Source organism: Eumetopias jubatus, unplaced genomic scaffold (assembly GCF_037043125.1).
Source record: "Eumetopias jubatus isolate StellerSeaLion01/CBP00866 unplaced genomic scaffold, mEumJub1_p1.0 scaffold_4, whole genome shotgun sequence".
Classification (NCBI taxonomy): domain Eukaryota; kingdom Metazoa; phylum Chordata; class Mammalia; order Carnivora; family Otariidae; genus Eumetopias; species Eumetopias jubatus.
Genome location: NW_028274810.1, coordinates 36,292,348 through 36,316,566, shown reverse-complemented (window position 1 = coordinate 36,316,566; position 24,219 = coordinate 36,292,348). Strand labels below are relative to the sequence as shown.

At 41.0% G+C, this 24,219-nt stretch overlaps 1 protein-coding gene across 1 annotated transcript in view; it reads right to left on the bottom strand.

Annotated features, from left to right (window-relative positions):
- MCOLN2 (mucolipin TRP cation channel 2) overlaps positions 1–24,219 on the bottom strand; it is a 54,321-nt gene that overhangs the window by 15,982 nt on the left and 14,120 nt on the right. Inside the window, exons 2-8 of the mRNA XM_028102567.2 lie at positions 21,495–21,654; positions 15,530–15,703; positions 13,430–13,583; positions 8,901–8,979; positions 8,702–8,798; positions 6,934–7,033; positions 1,044–1,156 (exon numbers count right to left, since the gene is read on the bottom strand). Coding sequence (XP_027958368.2) covers positions 1,044–1,156; positions 6,934–7,033; positions 8,702–8,798; positions 8,901–8,979; positions 13,430–13,583; positions 15,530–15,703; positions 21,495–21,654 — 877 coding nt within the window. The remainder of the gene's footprint in view (positions 1–1,043; positions 1,157–6,933; positions 7,034–8,701; positions 8,799–8,900; positions 8,980–13,429; positions 13,584–15,529; positions 15,704–21,494; positions 21,655–24,219) is intronic.

Below are 24,219 nucleotides of genomic sequence, written 5' to 3'. Positions count from 1 at the left end.
TCTACGGCAGCTATAAATTAAGCATTCCAGTACCTGCTAAGTTAACTCACACATCAAAGGCTTATGTTCTAACACCAAGAAACTCTTGTCATAATAGCTAACATGCAGTACATTCCCAATATTTTACCTATCATCAACTCATTCAATCTGATAACCCCATGAATCAGGCCTATCTCCAGAAGAGGGAACTGAGAAACAGAGAGGCTAGGCCATGATTTGGGTCCCGGCAGCCTGGCTCCGAATGTGTGCTCCCAATGGTGGGAGTCAGTGGTGACTCCCAGTGGTGGCTCCTAATTTTGGCAGACCCAGGACGCTGACATTGGATTCAGAATATCAAGAGGCTTGGGGGACAGTAAGAGAAGTGGGTATTTACAAAATAAGTCAACAAAGGTCAAGAATAAGAAAACCAGAATGTAGACCATTTTCTTGTTCCACAAATGGTATCCACAAAGGATGACTTCTTATTTCCCCTGACCCCAGTCTGCATTTACTCACATGCTACAGACCAGAATTATATATTTGTGGGAAGCTGAAGTATGTATTCACAAGAACTCTGAGGGTAAAAAGGTAAAATGAAACTCAGGAGAGAATTTTTAAACTATTTTTAAAAATAGAATAAAGTATTTTATGCTGCATTATAACCCATTTACCATGACTCCCTGTCAAAATGAACTCTGATTTGAAGACAAAAGATGTAACCCACACATGCTATTACTCTGTTCTTAAGATCACTTCTGAATTTAAAAGGGTCTCCTTTATTCTGGAAATGTTCAAAAGCTAGAGAGTTCACCACTGTGCACTTGTGCCTACTAGCTCAGTTTTAAGCAGGATAATTATCTGATCCCACCTGACATGCCAGGAGCCTTTACTCACTCTCTACACCTCAGGTTGATTAATGCCTTGTAGGGGGACAATCATTCAAAGGAATCTAATCTAGTCGAGAGCTCCAGAAAGGGCAGGATGACCCAACATCAAGGGTCCACTGTCTGGACAAACAGAGCAGAGGCCAAGAAGGGAGGGAGAATATGTGAACACACACTTACCTTGCGTAACCTGAGAGCTAGAACAATGGATCTTGTGCATAGAATAAGAGATGCCAAGCAAATCACAATGACAAATGCATCAAACACCAGGACATACTGAGTATTTTTCTGAACTGAGGAACAAAAACAGAATTAAAATGTTAAATTCATATTACTTGGGAGTAATCTCCAAGCAAAATGGTAGTCTGAGAAGAAGTTCAAATGATAAATGCTTAAACATCAGAAACAAATCACACTGCATTCATTCAAAAGTCTTTAAATAGGGTAAAACATTCTCTGATGTTATGAGTTGTACATTTAAAAACATATAAACTCTCTGCTAAACGTACTAAAAATATTTTTTTATTGAACTCAACAAAAGGTGGTCCATATGGGTGGCTCAGTTGGTTAAGCAACTGCCTTCTGCTCGGGTCATGATCCTGGAACTCCAGGATCGAGTCCCGCATCGGGCTCCCTGCTCAGCAGGGAGTCTGCTTCTCCCTCTGACCCTCCCCCCTCTCATGTGCTCTCTCTCTCTCATTCTCTCTCTCTCAAATAAATAAAATCTTTTAAAAAAAAAAGAAACATCTATTCAAAAGAGACAAAACTGACAAAGTCTTGACTTCTTTTTCATAAAAACACAAATACCAAGTTCTCCATTAATAAAGGAACAATTTTAAACACCACTCCAGGGGTGCCCGGGTGGCTGTCATTAAGTGACTGCCTTCGGCTCGGGTCACAGTCCCGGGGTCCTGGGATCGAATCCCACATTGGGCTTCCCTTGCTCGGTGGGGAGCCTGCTTCTCTCTTTCCCTCTGCCTGCCGCTCCCCCTGCTTGTGCTCGCTCTCTGTCAAATAAATAAATAAAATCTTAAAAAATAAAAATAAAAAAACACCACTCCTCAGAATCCCCACTTCTGCTTCTCAACCTTACTGTGTACTTGACCAGCAAATAGTGCCAATCTAATTAGCTGCTTCTGCACATGGAGCAAAGAGTCTCTCGGAATGGAAGCGAGAACAGTAGTAATCAAATTTTTATGGTGGAATACACAGTAGCATGGGGGAATGTACTGGAGGAAGATGCACCTGGAACCCCAGCGCCTCTGAGACCTGATGGTAGCACTCCCAACGCCTGGCACCCTGCGCATTCCTGCAGCTTCATCACCCGCCACTCCTCTCTCCCCACCTTCTCTGCCTTGAGGCCACACTGTTCCTCATCCATCCCTGCTCCTACCAGGTTTGCTTGCTCTCTTGCCTCAGGGACTTTGCAAGTGCTGATCCCTCTGCCTGGAGCAGGGGGCCCTTCCTACCCTGCAAGTTAGATTCTTCTTTTTCAGCCTTGGGTTTCAGATGAAATATTTTCCTCCTCCGAAGAGAATTCCCTAAATTCCCATCTGTATCAGCCCCCTCCTATACTCTTTCATAGCACCCTCCACAAGTATACACACCCAGGGCTCTGTTTATCCCTCTCGGTTTTATGGCCGGCCACCGCCCCTGTGATCGCGTCTTCTAAGACAGCACAGCAAGGGGCACAGAGACAGGGCAGGACAGGAAAGACACAGTCTCAGGAGCCTAAGGAGCTGGGTCTGAAACTCAGTTCTGCACTCAGGAGCTGTGGAGCCCTGGGGAAGTTGCCTCAGATTCCTCAACCAAAAAAAAAAAAAAAGTGGGGGGGGAACCCTTCATCATAGGGCTGTTGTGAGGATGAAACAAGTTCATAGATGAAACCCCTGGAACAGCATCTCCAGTGCTTCCTACTGGGTATCACTTGAGGTCTATCTTCCTCACAAAAGGACTGACCCTAGGAAGCAGGGACTGATGTGTTTGCTCAACACTACAGTGTGTGTGCTTTCCTAATGCTTCAGTGTGCTTACAGAGGCATGCAGAGCCTTCAGCACATGAGAAGGCCCCAGAATAATCCAAAAGTTAGAACCCGTGAAGGTCCAGCCAAGAACGACTCTTGGCTTTCTGTCTTGGGTGAACTAAGCTCAGTCTGGACATTCATGACAAGAGAGGGCGACTCGGTGGCAGTTAAAGCCATGGGTGTGGACACAGCCACTGAGAGAGACCACAGAGGGAAACAAGGGCTAGGAAGGGTCCGCAGGAGGGATTATAAAGTGGAGCACTCCACAGCGATACCTCTGCCAAAAAGGCCTTTAACAAAAAGACCACGTGTCCATGGACTTAGTAATGCAAGGGCGTGAGCAACAGTGGCCGGTTGGTCTGAGGGTGAAACAGCTCATCCTGTGGGTTACGAGCATGGCCAGCTAGTAGATGTAATTCCCTGAGCCAATTATTTAGTCTTGCGAAGCTTTAGATGCCTCCACTACAAAATAGGGGCAGCAACTGTGCCTGCTTCATGGGCTGTCGGGAAATCTGGTGAAATAATCCATGTCAAGTGCTTGTTAGAACAGCACCTAGCACCTAGGATTTACACTTACTTATAGCCATTTTGTAATTACAAAGTTTTAAGTTATCTTGAGATATCATCTGATGGGTAGGTAAGAAAACAACTTAACCAGAACCCAAGACTGACTGACTTTCTTTCTTTCTTTCTTCCTTCCTTCCTTCCTTCCTATCTATCTATCGGAGCCATGGAATGGGACAGTTCTTGGGAAGATGGGACTGAAAACCTTATGAAATGCAAGGACAGCATCTAGCACTTTACTTTCTGACATACAAACAGAACAAAACCTCTATGATTACTTGTATTGGGTCTTATTTACAAATGGGGAAATAGAGGCCCATATCTAGAAGGATAAACCGTCCCTCCTAACAGAGAAACCAGTATAATATTCTGGTGTTGTTGTTGTTGTCATATTAGCTTCAGACACCTTTTTATTTATTTTTTCTTTTTTTCTTTTAATTCTAGTTAACATACCGTGTAATATTAGTTTCAGGTGTATGATACAGTGATTCAACACTTCTATACAACACCCAGTGCTCATCACAACAAGTACACTCCATAATCCCCATCACCTATAGTTAAGAGTCTGTTTCTTGGGCTGCCTGGGTGGCACAGTCGGTTAAGTGTCTGATTCTTGGTTTGTCCGAATTTTGATTTCAACTTCATGATTTCAACAACCTCATGATCTCAGGGTCTTGAGATCGAGCCCTGTGTTGGACTCCACGCTCAGTGTGGAGTCTGCTTAAGACTCTCTCTCCTTCCTCTGCCCCCTCCCCCCACCCTCTCTCTCAAATAAGTAAATCTTAAAAAAAAAAAAAAAAAAGAGCCCGTTTCCTGGTTTGTCTCTCTCTCTCTCATATTCTGTTTTAATTTGATCTATTGAGAAGACTAGCTGGTGTGCTACAAAAAGTAGTTTATGAACATTGCAGTTGCTTTCTTACTCCACTGACTCTATATTTCCCCCACGGGAACATTTCTTAAACTTTGGTTATAAAATACTAATCGAGAGAGATCCCTGCCACCCTGGTTAGGGAAGTCCTACATACCACCCCTCCTCCCAGAGGTCCTAAGGAGTCTTGCATGCACGGCTACTGCCCATCTGAGGGACTCTAACCTAGGGCTTCCCCTGCTTGCTAAACCCCCCCTCCCTGTGGCACTTGGGAAATCATCCATCAGTGGGGGATCTTGCCCACCAGTCCCTACTGCCTTCAGCCCCTCATGCCCAACTTGCTATGTTTATAAAAATCCAGTTAAAGTGAAGATTAGTGGCAAACTTGGGGAATAGGTATGAGAAGTCATAAAAGGCAACGTGAGGTTTGTATGTGAAAATGGACAATCCCTCATCATTCTTCCTGAGATAACACAGGTAATGACAAGAGGAAGAGAAAAACCTCGGGGTAAGAGTGTGGACTTGAAAGAGCCTCAGAACTACTTTCTGGAAATAGCACAAAGATCCCACCAGAGGTCACCCTTGCCTTTCTCCCACTTCCCTCAAAGCCAGAGCAATCAATCCACCAGACAGCTTCCACAGACAGGAAAAAAAAAAAAAAAAGATCCACTTCCTAAGCTGGTTTCCAAACTTCAGCTTTTTAAGGTTTTCACGTCACATCATTTAAAATTCATATTCTCCTCGTAACAGAATCTGGTTTCTTAGGACACAGGTCTGGGAGAAACATAAACGTTAGTGTTTCTACTCAGCAGTCTGTGAGGTTTGTGTTTCTCCTCACTGGCCACAGAAGGGAGCCAGAGTTCTTCTCACCATCCTAGCAGCCCTGTGGGGAGAAAGGAAACCAGGTTTTGGCAACACGTTTGACCCACTAACTCATTCGGTCAGAATGACTGTTCCAAACCACATTGCATCTGTGACAAAGGTTAGCTCTTCTCACATTAAATGGCTGAACCTATACTTGGGCTTGGCAAATACGCATGTGATCTGTGTGTTTCTGTGGGAGGGCGGTGTGTCTGCTGGGAAATAGGAACCACTTTCAAACAGAAAGAAACTAAAACTGTGTATGCTGATCAGAGCCTTGAGTCGGTTAATGGAAATACTGACACCAAACCTTCAGAATCATTAGGATATATTACAGAACTGAACAGCCATGGGCCACACACAAATCTAGATTAAAACAAATCTAAAATAGTTAAAAAACACAGGTATTTTACATTTTATTTGGTTCTGATAATCTGGTCAAAGGCAAATTCAACAAAACCTGTAAATTAAAAAACACTGCCAAGGGACACCTGGATGGCTCAGCCCATTAAGCGTCTGCCTTCGGTTCAAGTCATGATCCTGGGGTCCTGGGATCAAGTCCTGCATTGGGCTCCCTGCTCAGCGGGGAGTCAACTTCTCCCTCTGCCTGCCGCTCCCCCTGCTTGTGCGCGCGCTCTCTCTCTCTCTCTCTTTGACTTAAAAAAATTTTTTTTCTTTTTTTAATTTTAAAACTACTGACAATCTGGGACACCTGTGTGGTTCAGTCAGGTCTGTGTCCAGCTCTTGATTTCAACCCAGGTCATGATCTCAGGGTTGTGGGATTGAGCCCAGCTTGGTGATCACTGGGGAGTCTGCCTGAGACTCTCTCTCAGTCCCTCGCCCTCCGCCCTCCCCCCACCCACTCATGCTTTCTCCCTCTCTTTCTTTCAAAGAAATAAATTTTTTTTTAAAAAACTGTCTTCTGAAATTAATAATACATCTTAATTAATTGGATTTAAATTTTAAAAAATACTGACAATCCATTACTAACACCATCGCTACCCCCTCATTGAGAAGTTCTGCATAACCCATTTTAAACTTTAGATGAAGAGGTGTTTTCTGAGTAACAACTGACTAAATGACCCAATGTTTGTACAGGCTGCTCTCTGAGCTCAGAGGCCTTGATCTCTGTCCATTGTCAAAGGCTCAGCTCAAAGCATACATTCTCCAAAAACTACTGCTAAATTTTATTTCTCACTCTGCCCCAATGTTAACATTTGCTTTCTTTATCCGCATCCCTTTCTACCTCCACCACTTAGATTTCACAAGCACGTCAATCTCTCTCACTGAGGCATTTTCTTTCTTTTTCCGTAGTGCCTAGCAATTACTCTGTGCCAACTCTTGTTTTCGGTGCTTTCCTTGACACACTAACTCGTTTACTATTTGACATCCTAAAAGGTAGGTACTATTTTCACACTCATTTTATAAAGAAAAGTACTGAGAAATAGAGAGGTTAAGTAATTTGTCCAAGATCACAGGCATAGTGAACAGAACCAAGACCCAAACCCAAGCAGTCTGGCTCCAGAAACTGTGCTCCTAAGGACTGAGAACACTGCTTCTTCTAAGAGGTATGTAATCAACACCTGCTGAAATTGAACAAAAAGGCAAAGCTTTAGGATATGCTGTACAGAACTGAATGCTCAAGAGTTTTTTGGAGCTCTTTCTTCCCATCACCATTTAAACACCCCAAATCCCAAAATAATGTGTTAAAAACCATCCAAAATCCATAATGGGGAAGCAGGTAACATACTTACTAGATCCAGATATGTTCAAGTCTTTACATTCTTCAATTTTAGCATCACTGCCAAAATAGATCTTGATCTTGCCACTGTGAGCTTTATTGTCAAAGGTAATCTGGAGACACAAATGTATGGAAAGGTTACCGCCCAGCAGAAAGTATGGCACGCAAGATGAACTCTGCTTCAAATATCACTGGCATCCAAATTGCATGCTGATTCAAAAATAATTATACTGACGAAAATGGCCTCGTCACATGATTCCTTCACAAGTTTCTATTATTAATGAAAAAATATGATCCAAAGGGTGAATATGTGAAGTTCTAATGAATCACATTTGGGTCCAGAGAAATCTTAAGAGCATAACAACTAACCGGTCCCAGGAACAAAAACAAGATTCACCAATCTTTGACAAGAGAATACAATGATCTCATTTATTATACGGAATGGAATGTAAAAGCATTTGCTTCAACTTAGTCCTTTGGGTTCGAAATTCTAGGTCTGTAGTAGGCTAGAAATTATTTTTCTGTTTGCTTCAAATGCTACACATAATGTTTTCAGAAGTGACAAAGACTGCTCCCAGGCTTCAGGCTGAATTTAAGATTTCCAAACAGCCTCGATGTTCCACATTATGTTTCAGTCATGTTGTTTCCAAGTGAAATATGCTGAGTATCTTCAGGCTTGAGAGAAGTATTTTGGGGGCTTTCCTAGGGGAGAATGAGGCTGTGGGTGTGCCAGGGTTAGTGGAGTTGTCTTCATAGTTCATAGGCACTGAAATGAAGCCAACAGGTTTAATTCTCAAGCCTCTGGTTTGATCAGAGGGATATTCTTGGATTACACAGAGTGTGGCTCATGTGTGGAGATGCTCAGGCACTCATGGATTTAATTACAGATCACCTACACATGCAGCTCAGCAAGCTCTTTGCCTGTGAATTTTGGGGGATTTCGTAATGTGTTTTGTAACATGTAGGTCACCCCAGGGAGGTTAATCATGCTCTTCTCTGCCAGAGACATTCTTCCTCACCACATGTCAAGATTTATAATTACTTTTATTTCTTTGTGTACTTGTTTACCGCTGGAGCTCGTCTACTGGGCTATAAGCTTCCTGAGGGCTACTGTACCCCGACGGTATGGCCGTGTCATTACGTACTGATTGACTGTTGTTGAATGAGGCACTCCTCTGAGTTGTTAAAAGGCGGTCACACACAACTGTCAGCTCAGCATTCGGTTTTGCCCCTCCATAAACACGGGGGAGGGAGAGAGGGAAAGCACAGAAGCCCATGGAACAAGAAGGCGGGTTACTCTCCCCACAGAAGTGAACATTCTCCTCTACTGCACGTGCCTCCTCCCAAAATAACAGAAGCAACAACTAATCCTTTGCAGACTGGCCCTCAGATGGGCGGGACAGTTTCTGCCTGGAGGTTTGAAAACATTTGCTACAACAGTTGCAAAGACCTTCCTTTGAAAGTAGGAAAAACATCATAGACACTTAAGACATTTGTCATCAGCTTTTTTTCTAATGTATTAGGGGAATAAGAGGTCAAAGCCAATTTTGGAAATTCCACTTTCCAGCCCAGGAATCTGGTTTTAAAAAAGTTGGAAAGGGCTTGCTTCATTTTCTGAAGTAATGGTCTCTGGACCAACAAGGCTAGAAAGTGTCATTAAGCTGTTTTAAACACAACTGCATCTGACACATCTGTATAGGCTGATGAGTTTTACACTTGGCATCTGCAACAGGAGTAGAGAAAAATAATAAAATCCAACTTTAGTATGACAAGACACTTGCCGTGTTCTGAAAGACGTAACAGTCTGGTAACTCTCGGGAATGAATCGTCTGTAGGTCAATGCCTTTGAGGTGAAAGGAAATTTCAACTTGTAAGAGCCTGAATAAAAAATATTACAAGGATAAATTGTCATAGTCTTACTATCCTACTCGCTTCCCCCATCCCTGTCTCCTGGGAAATGAGATTTAGAAACTTATTTACCGATAAAATTCCAGTCTGAAGAATGACGAGTTCTTCCAGGAGTCCTGAGGGGACTTGGAGAGGTCTAAGTGAACACAATCTAGGGCAATGAAACAACAAGAAGGATTGTTTCAGACAACAATCAAATGCTGGGACAAGGTGTGCTGAGAAGCACGACACTTGAAAGTTCCAACATATCTTCCCACAAAATCCATATTCATTGTTAACGAGACCCATAACCTGACAGAGAAGAACCTGGAGATACCACCCTAACTACATAATCACAGCTAACATCGCCAGTAATGGGACAAAGAGACATCATGCACCTCCTGAAATAATGTACCATTTGTGTGGTGTTCCTGCCCCAAAAGCATAACCTCAATCAAGTCATAAAGAAACAGAAAAACCCAAGTGAGGAACATTCTACTCTTAAAATGTCAAGGTCATTGGGAAAAAAAAAAAAAAAAAAGCCTAAGGAATTTTATTTTGCTCCAGATTAAAGTGACCTGACAACTAAATGCATTATGTGATCCTGGACCGGGGAGGTGGCAGGGGATGGGGGAGGGGGCACATGGAAGGGGTAGTATGGTCAAGGCAGTTTTCTTTTTCTATAAAGAACAGGACAATGGGTGAAATGTGAATAGGATTTGTAGATTACAGTACTGTATCCATGTTCCTTTGTGCTTTTGAGCACTGTATGGTGGTTATGTAGGAGAATGTTCTTGTTTGAGGGAAATGCACATTGAAGTATTTAGAGATAGAGAGACATCATGTCTGCACCTTATTCTCATACACTTCAGGAGACATATTTATACATTGGAAGAATGATAAAACAAATGTGGTAAAACATTAGCCTTTGGAAAATCTAGATGAAGGGCACACAAGGAAACCTTTGTGCTATTTTGCAACTTTTCTGTTAAGTCTGATGCTTTTTCAAAACAAAAAAAAATAAAGAGAAAAGAAAGAAACTTAGGTTTTATTCAAGTAAAAACAAATTATGAGCAGTAAACTATAAAAGAATAATTCCAAGAGGCTCACATAAAAATGGTCTCATCATTGTGTAGCTCAACATCTTGGCAGCAAACCAAGGAGGTCTAGAAATGGTGAATGCCTTTCAAGGTCACAGAGCCCTGACATGGAACAGGGGGGAAGCCAGCCTGGCTGACTGTCGCCCCAGGCTGTTGCTGCCCCTTCGTGCTGCCTTTGAAATGGAAATGTCAGTGCCTAATACCCAGGAGGTGCTTGAGAATCTTGGTAGACTTGATGGACGATTCTTTAAGCCTCTTCTCCCACTGGGCCAGGTGTAGCAATGACCTCCCATCACTAAACAGTCCATGACCTTGGCTTAACCACCTAGCCTGACTGAACTCCAGTTTCCTCAGCTGTAAAAAGCCAAACTGATGATATTTAAGGTCCTTCCACCTCCCACATTCTCATTTGAAGACAAAGTAAAAGAAAACAAAACATTTAAATAGATTTGAGTAAGTGCTAGATTCTTTTTTTTATAAAGACTTTTATTTATTTATTGAGAGAGAGAGAGAATGGTAGAGAGAGAGCATGAGAGGGAAGAAGGTCAGAGGGAGAGGCAGACTCCCTGCTGAGCAGGGAGCCCGAAGCGGGACTCGATCCTGGGTTTCCAGGATCATGACCGGAGCTGAAGGCAGTCGCTTAACCAACTGAGCCACCCAGGCACCCTAAGTGCTAGATTCTGAAAAGAGAAAGAACATGTTCAAAATCTACGTGCCACATACTGTTTCAGGTCTCTTTCTCCTATATTTCACTCATTCTAAGATATTTTTTTTTTCACTTTTAAATACCTCTAAAACAGATGAGTTTTAGGGGCACCTGGGTGGCTCAGTTGGTTAAGCGACTGCCTTCGGCTCAGGTCATGATCCTGGAGTCCCGGGATCGAGTCCTGCATCGGGCTCCCTGCTCAGCAGGGAGTCTGCTTCTCCCTCTGACCCTCCCCCCCTCATGTGCTCTCTCTCTCTCATTTTCGCTCTCTCAAATAATAAAATCTTTAAAAAAAATTTAAAAAAAGATGAGTTTTAAACAATATTGATGGTATCTTAGATTCAGAGAAATATAATAGCATTTGTTAGTTAATTTTATACTTTACACAAAATTTGCCTTATAAAATCTATTTGGTTACTCAAGTTTTGTAATTGTAAGTATGGAGTTACACTTTCTCTAAATACACATTCAGGACTCTCTGAAGTCTGGCCGACCATAGGTTACAGACACTGCTTATGAGGCCACCAAGCACCCGGTGGCAATAAAACCTAAGAACTGAGTTTTGGGGTTTTTTTAAGGATGGCAAAACCCTTTAGGTAAAACATCAAACCTCAGATAGAACAAACTGGTATTAGAGGAGCAGCGATGTCCCTCAAAGAATCTCATCTACAGGGCAGAATATTCCAGCCAATGAAATAATGACGTCTTAGAGATAAAGGGAAGGTAGAGTTTACGTGTTCTTAAAACAACAGGGAAAATGATGAAGTGCTCATGACATCTCAGGCTGAGAATACGTGGAAAGGAGAACATGAATTCAAAATCTGTGTTATAGAAATGAAGCACTACTGTATTAGAATGATAGCCATCTAAATGTTGTAAAACATTTATTAAAAACAGGATTTATAACAGTCCCCCCACTGAGGCTAAACTGTAAAGCTATAGGTCTAGAGCCATGATATGCCCACAGCCTGATTTAAGGGAAACCCTTAGCTTGAACTACACAATCGGCCGTGCAACTAAACAGAGACCCACCAAGGAAGTGGGCATGGAGGGTGACCTCTGCATTTAGCACACCAAAGGATGACTCTCTTAATAATAAAGATCATGCAAAATTCATGAATAGGTAATCTAGAACAGCTTCTGCTAATTCACCTACATAAACTATAATGCCTCACCAAGCCCTATTCCTATCATGTGCAGGCTTCCTGCAATATATCTGAGAACACAAAGTCTAAGATCTAGTATCAAGCATTCTAAGAATATTCTTTACATCTTTTGAATAGATATGTCAAAGGGTTCTCCTGGACGAGTTACATTTCAAAAGTCAAAAATACAATTAACTTGCTAAAGCAGTCTCTCTTAAAATAAAGTCAAATTAATCACCAACTTGATGGGTATTAAGGAGGGCACATTCTGCGTGGAGCACTGGGTGTTATGCACAAACAATGAATCATGGAACACTACATCAAAAACTAATGATGTAATGTATGGTGATTAACATAACAATAAAAAATGGGGAAAAAAGGAAATTATTAGAAAGTAAAAAAAAAAATCACCAACTTCTCTCCATTTGGTTAAAACTATTCCATATTCTGATAGAAGGAAAATGAACAAGAACACCACTGCCCAGGGGTCAGGCAATAAATCCTGCTCTCTGGCACTGTCTGTCCTACCTAGCCACTGACACTGACTTGGGCCACATTTCTTTAATCTATTTTCCAAGAAAAATCAGTTGAGGAAAGCAACATAAGAATTACTGGAAAATAGTTGTAAGATGCATCTAATTAAGTCACACGTTTTTAAGAGGACAAGGGGCACTTCAAGGCTGCTGGCCACAGAACCAAGCTGCTGACAACCTAGATGATTTCTGAAAGCACCCTGAAGCCCCTGGTGGTGCTGGCTTATGGGCTGCATCTTTCAGAGTCAAGAGCATGGGACACATTTACTCATGTAGAGATTCTGAACAGGCAGCCTGGGGAAAGAGACTCAGAATCTCTATTTTATAGACATGTTCTTTGATTATTTTACCAAAGCGTCTTAAGATGGGATTATAAGAAGTATGGTCAAATGAATTGTGTGATGCTCTCTTCTTAATAAAACCATTCCACATTTAAACTGCTCCTAGGACCCCCACTCCTGAACTGTTAGCTTCTTGAGGAGTCATGACTGATTAATCTTGGTAGTACATAACCCCAGTACATAAAACAGGAAGTGCCTTGGGCATGACAGGTTCTACACCAGAGATTTATTGAATGAATGACAAAACCCCTGGAGCCTTAAGTCAACCACTTTGCACTTACATATAATGTGTTTTTAAATTCTTAACAGAGTGGCACAAAATAATTCTACTTGATTAGATATTAACTTTTGCTAAGCAACCTCCTCGAGGAGAAAATGAGTCACTAACCACAATTCGTCTTTGAAGAGCATTAATGTAGTTAACATATAATTGCAAGAGTACCCAGCATTTTAACATACATTATTTCATTTATAAATACTTTTTTTTTTTTTCCAAAAGCCTAATTGCCTCCTCGTGGAGAGAAAAACCTCAACAAACAGGAAACACCCGACCATTTACCTCAACCCCCAACAATCTTGAGTTGTACCAAGAAGTTCCACAAATGCTCCCCAGTCCTATCTCAGTAGACCCGCAGTTCCCTGAGACAAAGCCCTTTGCAGGTGTATGTTCAAGCCTCCAACTAAGTTAGCTGTCACAAAAGCAATGTCGTTCCATTTGGGTTGTCAGCACCTGAGGGGATGTTTGTTCTTACCACAGAAGATGATAAAGGCATAAAATGAAATTATCAGTGCGTTACCTATTTCAATATCGCTGTCAATATTCAGTGTCTCATTAGAAGGAAACATGGTCCCTTTCTTGTAATGCTGCTTACAGACTTTTAAGCCAATTGTATTGTCTTCATTTTCTCCATAACCAAGGGTCCCCAGGGATATGTTCTTTAGATGACGATACTGTTAAAAATAGTTTAAAAAAATATATTAGCTTTTAAGAGTTTCATCAGAAGTCACAGCATATGGAATACACTTTTAGCTATTTTAAATTGTTTATTTGAGATCCCTCACTAGAACCCCCCTGTGTAAAATACCACAAGGTAATTTTCTCATGGTTGGGCAGGAAACACACTGCCTCACAGAACTCAGAGCTAAAGTAAACCTGCTGACAGATGCTCCCACCTCGCTGACTGCCAAAGCCAAGGTGCTCTGAACTCACAGCAGACTACTGTCCCCTGGCTCCAAGCCCCACCTTCCCAAGCCACACGGGCCTCCAGGCGGTTCCTGGAGCTTGCCAGGCACATTCCTGCCTGGGCCTTTGCCATCCCCCTGCCTGGAACCCCGTGTTATCTAACTACTAGGTTCACTCCTTCAGATCTGGAGTCAAAAATTACCTCTTCAGTGAGTCCTTCCCTTTACCATCCAGTGCAAGTTGCAAACATCCATCCCCAGCACATAGGCTCCACCAGGCACTGGCAATCTCCTCCCCTGCTTTATTTCACAGCATCTATCACTTTCTGACACACCACTGAAGACCCAAGCCAACCATACCCCACAGCTCACATTAACACAACTGGCCTTTGCTTACATGAACTTAAAGCAGCTCTCATCACATGACTTTACCACTCGCCTATCTGCACTAAGAGGGCTAAGAGGGCTTTACTAGCTCCCCACTTCCTGACTTTATTAATCCAGGAAACTTTTGGGGGGGGGTGGAATCTTAAGCAGGGCCCATCTCTGAGTCCCATCGCAGAGCCCATCTGGCGCTGGATCTCAGGACCCGAAGATGAGATCATGACCTGAGCAGAAATCAAGAGTTGGACACCCAACCGACTGAGCCACCCAGGCTCCCCTATTCCAGAAAACTTTTGCTCAGAAACATAAGTTACAAATAACTCTATTGTTCATTTCAGGAACATCTAAAACAACTCATTTAGACAGATAATCAATTTGAAGATTTAGTTTAATAAATCCAAGACTCTTTGAAACCATGCCCCTCTCCCCACAAATCCTCACCTTCTTGTGTCCACCAATACAAAACTATTACATCATATCTTTACCCAATTCTAACTGAGCTCCCCTCACACTGAAAGACCCACCCTACATCAGTCTTCAAAATCTGTATTTGGACTTTGCCCTCTTCAGCCAAGGCACTAATGAGAACGATCAAGGGAGCATCTCCCTTACCTCTGTAAGCAATAAGCTCAGTTTTGCTTATCAACATGTTTTCTTGGTGGTGTTTTCAGGGCGCTAGCATTCAGTGCTATACATTTCACTTCTTTTCATTTGTCTGGTTCTCTCCTCTACAATGAAGTTCTATAAGACAGGGCTTTTGTCCATTTTATTCATGATGCATTCCCAGTGTCTAGAACAGTACCTCATATATCATAGGCACCCAAATATTTATTGAATGAATGAGAAAAGAAAAAATAAGAATAATGATTTCTCTCCCCCTAAATGCTTTCTTCAGGCCTATCAATCTGGTTTCTCAATACCTGCTTAGATACAACTATATCACATCCTACTCTATATTCTCAAGATTCAGCTAGGCTTATTAATGCTAAGACATCAAAGTTGAGACTCTGGAGTCTTAGATTTGGTATCTCATTTACCAAAACTTCTGAGATGATAAATCCACTCTTGGCAATTTGAACTTGGGGAAAGTAATCTCCCAAAACTAGTGGGTGTAAACGGATAAATAAAAAAATATAAATCTTTAAGAAAAAACTTAAATAAGCAAAATCTATCATGTGGAAATGTAGCTAGAGAAATAGCAATGAACATTTTTTGGCACTATGCAAAATTTAAATTAAGATATTTTAATACATGTATAATTTTGTTTTTGCTAAAACAACAAAGTATCAACATATTCTCCAAGTGCAGGTCATTCAGAACAAAACACTTGCCTGATTGATAGCAAAAAAGATGCTCTCATAGGCATCCTCCTGAGTATACACACTGCAACTGTAGTCATCTTCATCGGTGCCAGAATATCCTTTTAAAAACAAGTGCTTAAAAGCAACAGTGTTCTCTTCTTTGAAAGCAACCACCATCTGGTTACTCAAACCAAAACGAACAAGCTAGAAAAGAAAATCAAATAGGAAGCTGTGAATTTTCCATTTACCAGGGCAGGCAAATGCATTCTTATTATCATCAACCCCCCCGCCTACAAACCTCAGCAAGTGTTTACTAACCACATTAATGTCAAAATACAAGTACCAAAAAAGAATAGCCTCATCAAACTACATCAGCAAGTCAAAATAGCATAAAATTAGGGGAAATTACTACTCCCAGTGACTACCAACCTTACTGGTCTTTAATGAAGGAGAAAAAGGAGAAATCCAAATCAGTGAAGTCAGAATTCATTTTTTGTATAGTTGGATTTCAAATTTATTGTTTTAAAAAATTGATGTACTCAATAGAGTAGTAAGCCATTTTTTGTTGATTTAACATTTAGAAATTGTAACTATTTTTAAAAATCACAGCTATGTTTTATAGATAGCTTTTAAGAATGTTTTTGAAAAGTGGACTATATGATACTTACTCCAGCTAAGAGGTAAGGGTTGTCAAAGAAATTCAATGATTCCAGCTCTGCAAGAACTCTTATCTAAGATTTACACCTAGGAGTTCCCACTCCAAGATCGATAGCATCAAAGCGCCAGAAAGAAGAACAGGGCTTGCTTTACCCCTCTGAGTTCAAACCCATTCACTGGCAGCAAGCACCCACCTTCTTGCAATAAAACTCCCACTTACTCTTCCTTACACTGTATCCTAGTCCAAGCTTAGGCACCAAGAGCTCTTTTTACCAGGAGGGAATGTATTCTTCCCGCCCATCTTGGAATCCAGTAAGTGGGGAAAATTAGCAGGCACTAAATGTGTACCAAAAAACCCCAGGAAATTATACACACACCAACAATCTCTCTCTCTCTCTGTCTCTCTCTCTCACACACGCACGCAATGGCAGAAGACAAGTCAGACCTTTATAAGCTCTGTCCCACACACCCTTCCCCATCTACCTATTTGATCTCCTCATCTGCTTCATAAGACAATAAAAGTCCAAAAATTGTGCCCTAAATCTTCATCCCACTAAGTCTCCAAAGCAATTTGGGATTCTGTTTCTTCATGTGTAAAATCAGCCAGTCCGACTAGATGACAGTGGCATTTCTGCTATGTGCTGTCACTCCACGGTTGGATATGAGAGACTGCATGGCACTGAACCAGACCTCAACTAATGACCCTTTCAGATAAACACACGGTAATCTGCATATGCAAATGTATATATTATTTTTTAGTGATTTATATTTTTTAGCTTTTAAGTTTTTGTCTGACTTTTTGAAAAGGCTGAATAATTAAAAATACTAGCTACCATGTTCAGCAACTATTATACTCCACGTGCTTACTGAATGAACCGCATTACAAGCACTTATCTCCGTTACTAACACAACAACTCTAAGGTGACATCACTATGGTTAATCCCCACTTTATGCATGTGGAAACTGAGATGTAGCCCCATTAAATTGCCCTAAGTCCTGTAACTAGAATGAAAGTCAGGTCTAACTCCAAAGTCACTCTATTGTGCTATACCATTTACCTCTGTTGAAGAATCTGCCTTTGGGACTCTTCTTATAAGAAAAGAATTTAAGGGCTAGCTTTTGAGAATTGCCACTACTGTTTGAGAACCGTACTTAGTTGACACTCTTTAGCATCTGAGCCTCACCAGGTCACATTCCTCAAATACCAAGTCAAAGGATTGAGCAATTGTTAAAACCCAGCTAGTCTAAGGAAAATATCAGATAAGAAACCCCACATCATCCAACCTGTGCTAGAAATCAAGCAACTGGAAGCTAAAGGTTTTTCCAAGCACACAACATCTGTCAGTGGTAGCTGTAGGAGATGCCAGAAAAGGTCACGTTGCTTTTTGAAAGCCAAAAGTACTAGGGAACCAATACACACACGATTGTTTCAAGGTTTTATTAAATACCGACGCACAAATGAGAAAAAAACAACTGGTATACACACACATGAATTAAGTTTTCAGTCAAAGTTTGCTGAGTGCTTATTCTGTCCTGAGTTGGGATATGATGTGGGCAAGATCAAGTTGCATGGTGTTGAATAACAGCTCCTATCTACTGAATATCAGGGACCATGCCTAAAATTTACAATCTTTAAAAAATTTAATTCGCCAACACCCTATGAAGGGGATATTACACTGGGCTTCACAAGGACAGGCATTTTCCCCCCTACTCAGGAACTGGAACAGTGCCCATCACAATGCCAGGGTCAAATACTGAATCCGTTGATGAATATAATCCCATTTTATACACGTGCAACTGAAGTCAGGGAACTTATTCAGGTTGGAACAGCTAGAAAGTGTCAGAGTGAGGTCTGTTAGGCTTACATATTCCTTCTCTTGACCACCTGGCCACACTACCTCTCAAACAGAGATGTTGCCAACTTAACTCTAGAAACAGTGATATTCGACCCATTCCTCCCACAGTCAGACTTGAGCTAAAAAAACAAAACAAAACAAAAAAACACACCAAAAAAATCTGAATGGGGAATGGATAACTTGACCAAGAAAGTGGCATACTATCTGCTGATATTTTAGGCTACCACCTTATTTAAACTCAAAGCTCATCAACTCAACTTTGGGAATGAGAGAACATGAAGGTGTGATCTCTGCTTGGAACCACCCCCATCTCACATCAGGAACAAGAAATTTCCTCCATTCCATTATTCCTAGAACAAGCTAAGATCCACCTATATGGCCCAGCATCAGGTCAGGGTTGGGATTTTCCAAAGCATCTGTTAGTAGAGAAGAGAAGCCCTCAGGAGGAGATCATAAGTCCCCTTCCTGCTATGGCAGAACCAAATATTCCCTATGGAGCAAGAGTAAGATGATGGGTTTGGTCAAATGGTTGACAGAAAAATGCACTCTTGCCCCACTAACTGGATCTTAAGATTTGCCGAGACTATGATATAAGACAGAAAAATAATTACACATTAAGTGCAGCCTGGCAAAGACTGTGAGGGCAAGACTGATTATGAAATCAGTGTAGGAGAAAATATTCTGCACCAGATAAAAACAAGATACTGCTCTAATGATATACAAAAAATATGGGAAGGAACAAGTAGAACTGGCAAAAAAATGTGGACACCTCTCTCAAGATTATAAATTACTGCAGAATGCAGAGTAGGAATGTCTTTTTTAAAAAAAGTTTCCTCCTCATCAACCCTGATAAAATGCCACCCATCCCGTTAGACGTGAGGATGGGGTGCTAAGAGACAGAAAAAGAGGAGGAGGGGCAAGTGGGGCCTGAAAGAAAGAAAGAAAGGTATTTGAGAAATCTGCCCCAATTAGATATCATCCCTGTAGCAAAACTTATTAGAATGGTCCTCCAGCAGGACAAGAGTTTAATCCCTCCCAACACTGTTAGGGAAGACAAGGTATCCCTACACAAAAAGTAAATTATCTTTTCCCAGAAGTAGTCTATTAAAAGCAAAAGCAGTGAGATAGACAGCAACAGGTACTAGTGTCCCCAGGAAAACCACGTGGTGAGTGGTCAGGCAAGACTGGTGGGGGACTTCCAAGGGCACCTGCAAGATGATGGAGAAAGAATCAGTCTGGACTTGGTGGAGCAAACAGGGCAGGGATGAGAATCCCCGGGTGCATCCTCGGGTGCTGGCTGGGATTGGGGAGGAAATAGATGAAAACCCACCGGAAAGGCAAGTCGAAGGAGACTGTGGAAATCTGAATTTCAAGCTCCAAAATCAAGATTTTCTTCTGTGGGAAAATGGGGACCACAAAAGTTTCTGAGCAGGAGAGTGACCCAATGAAGGCATTCTAAGAAAAATTCATTTGATATTAGCATTGAACACACTGGTGTGGGTGTGGATAAGGAAGGTAGGCATAAGACAAAATCTGGAAGCAGCCTCGGTTAACTTGTCTGTATTCCTAGACTGCAAACTGAGGACAGGACCCACGTTTGGAAGAAAACCAATCTGAGGGTAAGAGTGCAGACTCTAGAGCCAGACCGCAGGGCTCCAATCCAACTCTACCACTTACCAACTGAATGGCCATAAGCAAATTACTTATTCTCTTTGGCTCCATTTCCTCATCCACAAGAAGGGAGCAATAACTGACCCCGCCTCCCAGGGTTGCTGTGAGGATGAAATGAATGAACATGCAGAGAGCACCTGTGCCTGGCACATGGCGAATGCTATGCCACGTGTTAGGTTACCTCTCAGCAGCAGTGACCTATTCCTAGCTGTATTCCCAGCAGGACACACAGCATGGGAGGTGCTTCATAAGTATCTTAAATTAATGAGATAAGAGTCTGTGCTAGAGAGAGAAGAGAGTGAGTATGGCAAAGCATAAGTAGACACAGTTTTGTTTTTTTTTTTAAGATTTTATTTATTTATTTGAGAGAGAGAGAATGAGAGATAGAGAGCGTGAGAGGGAAGAGGGTCAGAGGGACAAGCAGACTCCCTGCTGAGCAGGGAGCCCGATGCGGGACTCGATCCTGGGACTCCAGGATCATAACCTGAGCCGAAGGCAGTCGCTTAACCAACTGAGCCACCCAGGCGCCCATAAGTAGACACAGTTTTGAGGAAGAATCCACGAGATTTACTAGACATCAGGACAAAGAAGTTAAGTCAAAGATCGGGATGTTCTATACCTAGATGAGGTGGAGTTTTAGTAACATTAACAGATCAAGAAGCTGAACTGAAAGCTGGTTTGTCCAGAGAAGAAATTGGGAAACAATTAAAATTAACCAAATGAGAAAGGGGACATTATTTCTCCTCCTTCCAAGTAATACCAATAATGTACCTACTTTATAGGATGCCAAAATTAAAACTTCAAAACCAAGAATTAAAATGAAAAGATTTTTAAATGGAAAAAGCCAAGCATTCACATTTAATGGGGTCCCTGTATCTCAACTTTGTTGGATTTTTTTCAACTTTGTTGTTTCTTTTAAAGCAACTTGGTTACCCTAGAACTTGGTGGAGTGGAAAGCATGACATACAATGAAAAGACCTCTTTATGATCACAGAACAAAGATGCACCTTCAGTTACAAGAGGAACCTCCTCTCATTTCTAAAACTATACGAAGGTATTTTTAGAAAGGTATTCATTTTTGTGTTCCAGAAAGAACATCTTTACAAACATCTTTACATTGATAATAGGACGATGATTTGCCAAAGGAGCCAAATACCCCAAATTGGTAGTGTTTTTAGAAGGGCACACATTTCAAATGGAGCCTCCCTGAAACGGGTTCCAAACCACAGTTTCAAAAACTAGATGACAATTCTGATGGCTGGTGTGATCCTGGGAGTAAAGTCTCAACAATATGAAATTCAACAGAAGATCCCAATGTAGACCTCATACGCTCCTGACAGGCCTGAGCATAAGTATTTACTTACCAGGTTAGCTACTGATGGGAAGGGAAACAGAATTCTGTCAAGCCTCAAGTCAAAACGGTAAAAAATGCGATTTCAAAAGTGTATTTGAAAGAAGATGAGAAATTTCAAGAACACCGTCACTTGGGATTGAGCAGATTTTGCCAGTCTGTGTGCTTCATTCAGATATAGAACTCCACCCCACCCCACCCCATATCGATCTGCTATTATATAGACCTACTACTCATCTCTATTTACAGAACCCATGGGAAGATGGCCTCAGAAGCCCTTACTAAAACAAGGTCATCATTGAAACTGAACTTCAACCTACCATCTGCCCTCCAGAGTCAACATAATTTTGTAGTTTTATGAACTTGAGTGTGGACTTTTCAGAACAAAAGTCAAGGGTGGAACACATGAAAACAATTTCATCTTGGGATAAGGGGGAAAAAAACTGATAATATGAATTACCTGTGTGGTGACCATGACTATCTTCAAAATCTGCAATCCCAGCTTCCATGGAATCTGGTGTCTGGCTCGGTATTTTTCACAAGGGTTCATGAAGTAAAACTTCAGGTCTTCCCTCAGACATTCTTCTTTCACCTCAGAATCAAGATGAGCCATTGCATTTCTGCCACAGAAGACCAATTTTTAAATAAAGAGAACATCTTGTTCATCAGAAAATTTCTGAGGGGCACATGGGTGGCTCAATCAGTTAAGCGTCTGACTCTTAGTTTTAGTTCAGGTCATGATCTCAGGATCATGAGATCAAGCCCTGTGTTCGGCTGCATGCTCAGCATGGAGTCTGCTTGAGATTCTCTCTCTCCCTCCATGTCCCCCCCACTTGTTCTCTCTCTCTCAAATATATATATATTTTTTAAAAGAAAGTTTCTGAATAATATTTCTGTTCATGTTCTTTACCCATTCTTATAGGCAAAATTCTCCCTTCAACCAGTGACCTCCTCTTCTCTTTAGAAATCAGAAAATTATTCAGGACCCTCTATCACTTGCCTTTCCACACAGTTATCCATCTTGTTCAAAATGGCCATTGTCAAAATTTATAAGAACAGGATTTTATTTGCAAGAGTCATCAATTCTTATATCTTAACATATAGCATTGACCTGTCACTGGAATATTAACAAAAACTAGATAGGATACTTTCATGATACACCGGGTATGACATCACAGAAATTGAGTATTGACTAATGGAATTAAATTGCTATGAAAATAGAGAATCTTTGTTCTATAACCTTGTACTGAATGATTATGCCCTTTTTTTTGATAATATAGCAATGATAATAAGGTTCAAAAATGTAAATACCTTTAAAAAGTTAAAATAGTATCTAACTATGCCTATTCAGATATTTGTGTCACTTCACATTAGAAAAGTTTGCTTTTACTATTTTGACAGCTCTGGACTCAGGAATGGGCATGTGACTCAAGCTAGGCCAAAAAGAACCAATGAGTTGTGGTCCCAAGACTGTGATTATATCTGATGGGAGAGATGTCCACTAAGCCGTTGCCAAATTGGGGTATGCAAAACAATCCACTGACAGTACAGAAAGTATTAGTACTTCTATTTTATTCTTTATCTTTTTTAGAAATTAATTCTATACTTTAATTTTTTATTTTAAGTAAACTCTATGACCAACAAGGGGCTGGAACTCACTACCCTGAGATCAAGGGTCACAGCTCTACTGACTGAGCCAGCCAGGTGCCCCTATTTTCTTCTTTATCTTAAAACAAAAGAAACCTGAACTCTACTAATAACTAATGTAACATATAGAATAACAGTGGTATATAATCACATATAATTTATAAGTAAATATACACACATTGAGAACATGTGCTTAACTTCTATCACTGGATACATAATCAACAAAGTTTGGAGATCACAAACTTAAAGCAAAGGCTGTGAGTCTGGAGTTTGTGGAAGTCACCTTGCCATCATAAAAGAGCATGCCAGAGAGTGGAGCTAACACAGAACAGACAAAAGATAGACACTAAGCCTAATGATAATACTTGAGTTCCTGGATCCAGTTGTGCCTGAAGCCATTCATCCCAAGACCTGCAATGTAAGCTAATAAACACTCTTTAGGGCTTATGCTAGTTTGAGTTAGCTTTGTGCTTCATACAACAGGAAGTGTCTTGATGGTAAATTTAAGGATTAAATTTTACTAAGTTCAGCCAGTCATTCAAGGTACATATTTCTAGGGAAGTTTTTATAATTGGGGGTCATTTGGGGACAACTTTTCACCTGAAATATCTAAATGACCTATTTTTATAGTGACTTCAGATCTACATTATCTACCTCGACTAACAAGTTTTAAAGAACACTAAAGCGGAGGGTGCCTGGCTGGCTCATCAGTAGAGCATGCGACACTTGATCTCAGAGTCATGAGTTCAAGCCCCATGTTGGGTGTGGAGCCTGCCTACATCCATCCATCCATCCATCCATCCATCCATCCATACATACATAAATAATAAAAAAGAAGACTAAAAGTGAAAGAGTATTTTAAGGCTTATTTTAAGACTACTTAAGACTTACACTCAGTTAATAATTTTCTATCTTTAAATTGATTTTTAGATCTCCTATTTCCAGAATTAGTAGGCTAGGTTATTTAGAATTTTCCTGCTGGGTAGAAGAAAGGAAGGGAGGGAGGGAGGGAGGGAGGAAAGGAAGGAAGGAAGGAAGGGGAAAAGGAAAAGGAAAAAGGAAAGGGGAGGGAGAGGGAGGTTAGAAAGAAAGGAAAAGAAAAAGAAAAGAGAAAAGACAGATGCTGGATAAAATGCATACTTCTTTTGGGGGGGCAGGTGGAGGAAGTACCTGTAAAAGACTGAGGAGTTAAACGTAGACCAATAAGGCCTGGAGATCTAATGCACAATACAGTGAATATAGACAATAATGTTGTATTATAAACATCAAACTTGCTAAGAGATTAGATCTTAATTATTCCCACCGCAAAAAAGAAACGATAATTCTGTGAGGTGACAGAGGAGCTAACTATTGCTACAGTGGCCATCATATTACAATATATAAATGTATCAAATCAACATGTTGTACACCTTAAATTTGTACAATGTTATTCATCAAATATATTTCAATTAAAAAAAACATATAATAAAGTTGTTTCTAAGAACACTTAAAAATTTAAGAGCAAGGAACTCCCAGTCTAGTCTTGGGGGGATCCTGGA